The 10,015-nt window shown below is 41.7% G+C and overlaps 1 protein-coding gene and 1 long non-coding RNA gene across 4 annotated transcripts in view; one reads left to right on the forward strand and one right to left on the reverse strand.

Annotated features, from left to right (window-relative positions):
* Window positions 1-689, reverse strand: part of LOC123132036 (uncharacterized) — a 4,973-nt gene extending 4,284 nt beyond the window's left edge. For all 3 annotated transcript variants that reach the window (XR_006464458.1, XR_006464456.1, XR_006464457.1), the window contains exon 1: window positions 277-689. This is a non-coding gene — a long non-coding RNA (uncharacterized lncRNA). The remainder of the gene's footprint in view (window positions 1-276) is intronic.
* A 6,939-nt stretch (window positions 690-7,628) lies between these two features.
* LOC123132039 (uncharacterized) lies at window positions 7,629-8,765 on the forward strand. Its single transcript, XM_044551787.1, has 3 exons — window positions 7,629-7,860; window positions 7,954-8,121; window positions 8,221-8,765. The coding sequence occupies exons 1-3, from the start codon at window positions 7,765-7,767 to the stop codon at window positions 8,416-8,418; spliced, it is 462 nt and encodes a 153-aa protein (XP_044407722.1). The 5' UTR covers window positions 7,629-7,764; the 3' UTR covers window positions 8,419-8,765.
* The last annotated feature ends 1,250 nt before the right edge of the window (window positions 8,766-10,015 follow it).

Below are 10,015 nucleotides of genomic sequence, written 5' to 3' on the forward strand. Positions count from 1 at the left end.
TCATTATGAGTGCCCAGATCTTGTTGGAGGTGCTGTGTCTAGGCAAAAAAAAAGGTCAACACCTAACTGTAACTTCTTTATATGATTAAAAAAATCTGCAGATATACATTTGTTAAGCCATAGGAGCCGGCGTACCCATGTGTCTTGAGACTAAACATGATGTAAATTAATTAGCAAACCATTATTCTAATAACCCGATTCACTCCCACCATCATAACATGTTTTGAATCATATGAAAGGAGATTTAGTCTCATGATGTATTCATGTGGAGTTTACCTCAAGGATCTGTGACTGAAACAGGTTCAGACAAACACACAAACACCTTGTGTGCAAAAAATAACTGAGAACATCCACAAGCACATGAGCGTCCAAATTTGAGGTGAAAGTGTTGCAGAGGGGACGGCCAGGTCGCCAGCAAGTGCAACGACGACCAGCTCGCGGTGGCTTTGGTCGAGCGGCGAACGCAAGCCCTCCCGAGCGGCACACAGCGAGGAGCTCGGGCACGCGGGAGAGAGGAGGAGCTCGGGCACGCGGGGAAGATGAGGAGCTAAGGAGGAACGGTGGTGCAGGGTGCTGTGATTGCCGGCGTCGGCGGCGGCCGGCGCGTCACCGGATCGAGCGCCCCAAGGGCCGCGTGCCTCCTGGCGGCTGGGATCAGGAGGCGTGGGAGAGAGGAGAGCTCGTGCAGTCGTGCCCGTGTCTGTTTTTTTTATTTACAACCCCGGACGAAACGTTTTTTTCACTTAAAACAGGGATTGCGGGTTGATTTCTTAGAAAGAGAGGGACTTTTATGAAAAATTGCTGACGTACGACCAGAAGCAATAAGCGCTTTATTAGTAGGTAAAGATAAAGATAAAGATAAAGATAAAGATAAAGATATATACACATTGCTTGAGCAACAACAAATTGTGAACCAAACTTGAAAACACACAGCAAAAGTAACTAAAAAATGCTGAAAATAACTTTGCACAAAGATACACCATATATTTACCATTAACAACATTTCAAATTCAAATTCAGTCTACACCCTAAGAAACGAACGTAATAAATCGTGTTATATATAAATAGTAGTTACATTAAAACGGACGTTGAGCCAACTAACATTGCCATAGCTGAATTTGGTTATTAATTTTCTCATGGCTCAAATTTGGATTTGAAAGTTTGTAACATGAGATATGCAAGTTCAATGTGTTAAATTGTTTTCACCTTTTTTCTGACAACTTTTAACGTGTGCCCTTTTTTTCTGAAACGTTAACGTGTGCTTTTCATGTACCGGTTGCAGCACAAACTTGCGTCGTTGTTCAGAGGGATAAGATCGATGCGTGTATGTAGTAACACATTGTTTGAGCGACAACAACTTGTGCACATATCAGTACTTTCGTACTTACTCATCTCTGTATGTTTGTATGCATTGCAAAGATAAGAAACTAATACTGGAATTTGTCTCTCGATTCATAGAACAGGGAAGCAATCCTCCTAGGGGAAGTTAGTTGTAACAACCATCCTTGATACGGCAGCGGAGTAGAGCATCCCTGTTTCAAGACAAGATTCTTTGGGAATGAAGCTCTGCTCATCTCTTGAGAAAGATGCTTCTTCAGGATCAATCAATGGCATGTGCAGCAGCACAAGCTCGTCGACCGAAACCCTTCTCCACTGCACTCCTATTAAGAGGGGCGTTGTGCAGCCCAACGATCCTCGTCAGAGGCAAGAGAGGAAGAAGCACAAGTCCAGAAGCAATGGGGGGGAGAAGAAGGAGAGAGTGATGGCCGCCGCCCTCTGTGTGCTCGCCATCCTGCTGTCGGCCCAGTAGCCGCCGGTCGGGGTTGCCGACCCCGCCACGTCGCCGTTCTGCCAGTGCTACGTGTGCTGCTACCAGGGCTGCAAGGTCAACAACTGCAGTGATTGCTGCGCCGACTGCTACTTCCCTGGCGACCCCGACTTCGAGAACGCCTGCCGGATGTCCAGCGGGAAGCAGGCCTCGGTCTGCGGCACGGAGGCCACCGGCGAAGGTGAGTAATAATACATGGACGCCCACCATATTGGTTAATTGATTACTCTCCCGTTCTCCGTTTGTCTCTGAATTGATCGTTTCTCTTGTCTGCATTTTTGATAGATACTATTTGTATTACTGCTGAAGATGTTGCAGCCAACTACTGGAGCCGCCGCCACATCAAGGCCAAGGCCAAGGCCAAGCACGGCTAGACTCCTACTACTACTGGGTGCTGCACCGAAGCCATGGTGTGACTGACGATGTTCAGAGGTTATGTCATGTGATGTCCGATTATGACAGACAGTTGATTATGACAGACGATGTTCGGAGAACTTAGTCTATAATAAAGTCTCCTGTGATTTGGAATAAAATAGTTCGTCAATAAATCAATATTTTGTGGTAGTAATTTATATAGTTTATATATTGATGACAAGCTGAAACTAAAGAGCAAGAACAATGAGATGGCAAGGTTAAATATTGAAAAGGACAAGTTTGCAGTTAAATTGCACAAATTGGGTTCCTTGACTTACCAAAGCATAAGCATCTGGTCAATCTTTGACTTGCAAAAGTAACTTAAAGATAGTGGATGTTGCTCTCTATCATGAATAAAACTTCCCAAACTAACACCTTTTCTAGTCTAACAGACTAGCCAACAGTTTATATATACAAAGTAAGGTGATCGAAGAACAAAAGAAAATACCGGCTTGCTAAGTGGGATATTATCTGTCGACCCAAAGACCAAGGTGGGCTTGGTATTGAGAATCTAGAGGTTAAGAACAGATGCCTTCTTAGTAAGTGGTTGTGGAAGCTCGCGTCCGGTACTGAAGCAATGTGGGCGCAAATCATTCGCAGCAAGTACCTCCAGACTAGAACGTTATCGCAGGTATCAGTTAGGCCGACTGATTCGCTTTTCTGGAAGGGACTAATGAAAGTCAAAGTATTACTGTTTAATAGGACAAAAGTGGTCCTTGGAAATGGTGCTACTACACGTTTCTGGGAGGATTCTTGGCTGGGTGACTCGCCCTTGGCTATGCAGTATCCTTCTTTATATCGTATTGCGCAACGACGAGAGGTGTTCGTGGCAACGGTATTTCAAACTATCCCCCTTAATATTCAGTTTAGACGGTCGCTAGTGGGCAATCGTTGGGAGGTTTGGCTCCAGTTAGTAAGGAGACTAATGGAGGTCCAACTCTCTGACCAACCTGATGTATTACGCTGGAAGTTGACCAAGAATGGGGTATTTACAGTGAGGTCAATGTATCTTGATGTTATTAACTCAAGTTCTATTCCAACGTCCAAAAAGGTATGGGATGTTAAAGTTCCTTTGAAAATAAAAGTGTTTATGTGGTTTGTGCATAAACAAGTCATTCTCACAAAGGACAATTTGATAAAGCGTAATTGGACAGGACCTACTAGGTGTAGTTTCTGTGATCGAGATGAGACAATTAAACATCTCTTTTTTGATTGCCCGCTAGCTAAGGTTCTATGGCAGACGGTGCATATTGCCTTTAATATTACTCCACCCACCACGGTTACCGCTTTATTTGGGACTTGGCTTAATGGGATTGATTCTGCATTAGCAAGGCATATTCGGGTGGGAGTTTGTGCGTTGATGTGGACCATCTGGTTGTGCAGAAATGATTTAGTTTTTAACAGAACACCACGAATTCATTTTTTGCAGGTTCTATTCCGAGCTACGGCTTTGATCCGTTTGTGGTCGTCACTCACTCCGATGGAGGCCAGGGAGTATTTGGTTACTGGGTCTACCCGATGGGAGATGGCTGCTCGGGTTATCTTCAACCGGTTTGGATGGCAGTCATGTAATAGGATAGGCAATTAGTTTTCCTATCTTCTTTAGCCAGCCGGTTGTGGCATTTTATTTCTGGCTAGTCTGTGTGTCAATATGGGCTGCATTTTCTTTGTTTGATTTTGAGACTATGGAACCTTGTATGCACACTTTGCTGCTTTGGTTAATAAGAGGGCCGTATGCATCATTCTTGATGCAGAGGCCGGGGTACCCCCCTTTTCGAAAAAAAAAGGTGATCGAAGAACAGCAACCGTGCAACTGTGTGTAAATCAAGTTGGGTTCTTTGTGAGAAATTTTAACTATAACGCAGGTGAATGCATATCCAATAAGAAAAGAAAAGAGAGTGTGCACATGCGTTTGCACTTTACACTGGTACATATAGCTTCATGTTAGTAAGGCAGATCAGGTTCGCCAATTAGGTTCGGGAATGAAAAGTCGCAGCCTGTAATTATCTGTACTTTACACTGGTACATATTGTACAAGCGAATTGCTCTCTGTAACATGTAATTATCTGTTCCATGGCGTGGTTGTCACCACGAATTCAGATTTCTTTTCTTAGGAAATAATTACTACTCTAAATCATATAACGTTTGGTCACCCTATGAGACAATCGCTACTCCAAATCATGCATAAATAGTCACGGCCTGTTGTTTTAGTTGCTCAAAAAACTTGCTACAGCAAGAAATTTTGTTCATCCAGGCTGTGCTGCCAGTTTACCATTTTATCAATTGATGTTAGGTACCCCTTTTCATCACGAGTATAGGCCATGGTAGCCTGCTTTTCAAGATATTTAAGTTCTGATGCTACAAAATTCACATTCACGAGATGGGGTGTGGACAACTTCCAATCCTTATCCCTTTAGTTTTATGCTACTCCAATTGTATCTGGCACAATTTGATACATCACACGGTCTAGTGTGCATTGAAACAGTAGTTACAGAGTTTGGCCTCTCTGTCTTGTTTCTGTGTATACTTCTGATTCAGACCTGCAACTAGCGTGTTCGTGTGATTCCGATGAATTTGGTACATTCAAACTTCCATTAGGATTTCTATGATTTTGGTATTATTCCCAGTTTAAGGTAGTGAAGCCTCACGTAACTCTGAGTGTTATATGTTCTTGTGTGTTGGCAGCCTTTACCTTTTTGTTGGTATGCATCTAGCAACTGAAAAAAATATGTTATTTTCAGGTGTCTATTCAAGTGGATGTGAATGTTTCATCCGCTGGAGAGATTGTTGGACAGATGAAATTGCTGGGAAATCTTTGGCCACCAGCAGGTTAAGCTGCTTGAAGACCAAGTTCAAAACATGTACGATGGCAGTGTTGCGCCTCTGAGTCTCTTTGCACCCTGATGTAATTAGTCCGGTAGTATTCAGTTCTGTAGTGATTATTTCCGAATTTTTCCTGCTGCTGGTTATCGAGTTTAATTGACATTCAGTGTTCTCCAAAGGAACTTTATTTGTACTACTAGTCGGGATGATTTTTATTACGTTAGACATATCCCGGAACCATCGCTTACTCTTCTACATTGAATGTATTTATTACGTATGTGGCTTTGCTATTGCTAGGCCATGTCGTTGATTATATGATTTTACGGCCATCAGCCTAGTTCTTACATTGGCTCTCAAATTCTGTACATCAATGCCTCTCACGGTTTGTTTTTAGATTGGTTCCATAATCTGTACGTTGGCCGTTTCTGAAATTTCTTAAGCTGGTGCTTGCAGAAACAGTCTGTGTACCGAATAAATTAGTGGACCATTTCTTACAGTGAGCAAAATTGCCGTGTACAGAACAATTAGTGGACTAGGTCGAGAATGACCATTAATAGATCTAGCAAAAATACCTGCGATAAAGGAATGCAGCCTTATGTTCTGGAAAAATAGAATGCAGCATTATCCTATAAAAAACAGGAACACAACCCCATTGGTTGCCGTAAAATTACAGTACCATCTTTTCATTTTTTATAGTTCAATTTAGTTGCGCCATAGTGGCTTTGATGACCAGGCCGTAGCTTACATGCATGCATTCTGTAAGATTACCTTGCCCCCTTCTGTACGTGAGAGACCGGCTTCTTTCTTCTCACCTTAATCTTATCTCAAGTGTTTGTGGGGATTGGACTGGGAATTCCTCACCCAGGGATGTATTTTTCCTATATAGGACAAATTTTATCTACAAGCAGTGGTAGTTACCTCCTAATTATCCATCGTCGATGTGCAACAGGACAGATCGGGTTTGCGGGCGCGCATGAATCTGTTATTCGCATGCAACCTAGTTTTTTAATTAAATAATCCGGCCGATTTACCAGCTAGTTTAAACAACCCACTTGATTGTCGCTGCATGCATGCCTGTTGCATGCGCTAGTCCGTTCGATCCATAGTAGTATCATTTTTTTATAGAATCTATAGAGTAGTATGTTGACACGTTAACTGGATTAACACGTCTTGGAATTATGTGTATGTCTACTAGCTTAGAGTGCTGTTGGCCGGCCATGGTACCGAAATATGCATGTTTAACAGAGAATTTTCAAGTTATTAGTTAAAGGGATTAATGAAGAGATGAGTATATTCATCTAATCTCAGGAGTATATGAATCTAAAAAGGAGTATATCACAAAAAAGGAAGTTGAAAAGGGAGTATTTTTCATACTATCATACTCCCTTAGTTTCATATAGTATGTAGTATATCACATCACGCAAAAAATGTATGTAGTATATCACTGAACATTTTTTTCTAGAAAGATAGTATCGAGTATATATGAACTAAGGTAGTATGGAGTTCATATAGTATGTAGTATATCGCTGAACAATTTTTCTAGAAAGGTAGTATATGACCGAAATGGAGTATGAAGTATCTTTTTTTAATAGTGCGAAGTATATTTCTAGAAAGGTAGTATGGAGTATATAAACAAGAATGGTACTCCCTCCTTCCATCTATATAGGGCCTAATGCGTTTTTTAAGGTTAACTTTGATCAAATGTTAGAGCAATAATATATGACATGCAACTTACACAAAGCATACCATCAAATTCGTATGTGAAAGTAGATTTCAATGATATATTTTTCACATTATGCATGTCATGTACTATTAATCTTGTCAATAGTCAAAGACGGTCTTGAAAAAAGCATTAGGCCCTATATAGATGGAATGAGGGAGTATGGAGTATGTCGACAAAAACAAGAGAGTTTTTCTTTTAATTAAGTTGCAAAAATATAAAACTATAGGATTAACATACTCCCTCCGTCTCAAAAAAATGTTTCAATCTTAATACAACTTTGTACTAGAGTTAGTACAAAGTTGAGACACTTATTTTGGGACGGAAGAAGTAGTATATTTTATCATTCATGTGTACACATCATGTATATGTATATATACCTCAACTTGAAGTATGTTGTATGTAAACCGTCCTAAAAGAATACTCCGAACACCATTCTAGTGACCATACAGGTATTGTCATCATAGGCTACAATCAGTACATTTTACTAACATGAACGATAGTGGAGTCCAATGATCGATTGTATCTATACAATCCTGGCCGCCGGCCTGCTGATATACACAAGGCAAAACGAACTAGTTCTACTAAGGACAAGCCATGGAGATTTAGAGCGTGCAAAACATCTAGCTAGATACTCATGATACGTATGCATGTCTTGTAGCCATTGTTGCCGCTGGATTATGGGGTAGCAGATCAGGTATGTATGGACGCGGTTTTTGTCCTTCGCGTTCCATTCATAGCGGCAATCCAGTCCGCTAGCGCTAGCATGTGGATTCGCGTTGCATGTCGGCCAGGATAGAGTCGGACCGATGACCGCTCTCGTATTCATCTGTATCTCAATTTATCACCCCTCCACTCCCACCGTATTCCACAGTAACGGGCCCCCCTTCCCTGCCCCCACCACCACACTACCCCCTTCTTCCTCATTTGTCTCTAGCAAAATAGAGCATTGACCACGAGCTGTTCTTTCTCAGCGTCAATGGCGCCTAGGAATGGCTACACAGGAGAAGGAGGGAGCTCAGTCATATCCACGGATCTAAGCCATGGCAGTGTTGAATCAGGCGAATCTCTTCAGGTTATGTTTGCTCCCCTCTCTTTTCCCACTCCCCCCTTTTTCTTTTGGTCAGATCCGCTTCTTCTTAACCTCTTTTCATCTTCTGATCTGCAGCCCGTCCAACCTACGGCCGATGTACCTCCAGAAGAGATTCCGGATCCAGAGTTCTTTAGCATAGATACTTCCTCTCCACATAGGTGCCATCACGAAATGCGTCTAGCAAGAAAAGTGGCTTTCGTCTACGCGGCCACAGGCAGGAGGTTCCTTGGATGCCCTCTCTCGGTGAGCATTTAGTATCTGATTCAATTATCTAATTTTTTGCATTTCAGTTTGCAGACATTCAAATTTCTTCTATATCATCCCAATTTTATCTGTATGCAGGGACCTGATAGGTGCTCCTGGTTCATGTGGATAGATGAAGCATGGGGTCCTGTACTTAGCCGTTCATTAATACAACTCTGGGATCAGGCTCTCCTGGACTCTGGAAGAGCAGCAAGGTTGCAGACAAAGAAAAAGGAAATGGAGCAAGCATACTTAGAGTTGTGGACTGAGAGGAGCAATATGGAGATTGAAAACTAGCAGGTGGTCAACAAGTTGAAGACCACAATACTCGACACTGAGATTAAGATGTCAAGGAGGTTGGAATTTCACACTAAGATGTGTGGCATTTATTTCTTCAGCTGTTACCCTTGCTTCAGTGCTCGCTTATGTGCTGTCTGCACACTAGTGTAGTTTGTTGGTGATCATGTATGTGCTGAATTAGGATGTTTCGCCACATTGTATGACCATTAAGTTACACCGGTATGTTTTATTCTGTATGTGCCAACTGAGTTCTAGTTTGCAGAGCCCGAATTAAGTTGTTATTTATCCCTAAATATTTTATTATTACCTCCCTTGGCAAGATCACTCATGTTCGGTTTTGTTTCTATTGGCCGCGTGCAAGAATTGTTTTCCATTGAAAGTGTTGCATATTAGAGCTGCAAAAGTACTCTTGCGAAAAAGCAAGAAGTTTGTTAAGTTCTTCAGATGATACATATAAAGTTCCATAGGCATTTCTTCAATTTTTACGCTGTGATAAGTATATAGTTTGTTGCTTCCTGTCATCAGTACCCATTTTCAAACAAATCACTAGAGTTATCCTTTTTTTAATATTCCAACTACGATGGTGCTTATGCAATGCATATTTTTCTGTTTAATCGAGGATGTTTTCCGAAGTCGCATATGTACTGAGGGGGAAACGGTTCATTCTCTTTCCCAACTAGGTTAGCCGAAGACCACTGCCAACATATAGTGTACTGTTTCCAATTATGAAGTTTGGTCGCATTATACCTATGCTTCATTTGGATCATGCAAATATCCGTGGCAAAACAAAGGATTCGACCTCAGGGTCATATTCACTGTAAACCTCATGATTAAGAAGGTACTCCTCTCTTCCCTTTATAAAACCATCAATCAAACGCATTCCCAGTACTTTAACAATGTTGTATCAACATATTCAAGTTAGTTGCCTATTTCCCAGAAAAAGTGATTAATCAGATCGTGAACTTATTCCATTGGTCCTAATGACCAGGGGCGGTGCCAGCTATCTGGCATGGTTTGGCTGCTGCAACACCTACAATTTACTGTAAAAATACCTAGTACACTGCTTCCAAATTTACAAATTTAAAATCGCTTAGGTTCAGTTCCTGTTTGGCTTTGTTGGTGGATTTGATGAATTTTTATGTAGGGTCAGTGATCTCATGACTGTAGGGCTCTACACCGACTAGTCAGCTTGATAAATTGGTCGGAGACTTGCAAGTTGTTGCTTTACTCCATAGACGAGCAAAAACATAAATATACTATCCGGACCGCTATGTCACTATTGCCAAAATACTAGAAAGTCGAAACCCTCGTGAAGTTTTGATCATTCATGGAGGCGGCAAGGCACGCAGTAGAAGACATTGAACTGATAGCGGCTACCGTTGGTGATCAGTCTGGGCCAGACAGTGAGGACTCTAGGGTCCAAGGACAACTAGGCTAGTGTGTCACACTGATAATTATATATGGGTTCCACCTTTATAGACTCCGCCATATCTACAATTTATTTCTGCCTTCTGAACTGCTAATCACCCCTGCTATTATGTGGTATTTTGAATGATGCCACATTGGTCCGTATGCGAAACAATTAAGTGAGAAC

Source organism: Triticum aestivum, chromosome 6A (genome assembly GCF_018294505.1).
Source record: "Triticum aestivum cultivar Chinese Spring chromosome 6A, IWGSC CS RefSeq v2.1, whole genome shotgun sequence".
NCBI classification, from domain to species: Eukaryota; Viridiplantae; Streptophyta; class Magnoliopsida; order Poales; family Poaceae; genus Triticum; species Triticum aestivum.

Bases quoted from the DNA above. Each gene is read 5' to 3' on its own strand.
- LOC123132039 (XM_044551787.1), top strand. From the start codon at position 7,765: ATGGCGCCTAGGAATGGCTACACAGGAGAAGGAGGGAGCTCAGTCATA. The intron at 7,861-7,953 runs GTTATGTTTGCT...TCTGATCTGCAG, and splicing joins AATCAGGCGAATCTCTTCAG to CCCGTCCAACCTACGGCCGA. The intron at 8,122-8,220 runs GTGAGCATTTAG...ATCTGTATGCAG, and splicing joins TCCTTGGATGCCCTCTCTCG to GGACCTGATAGGTGCTCCTG.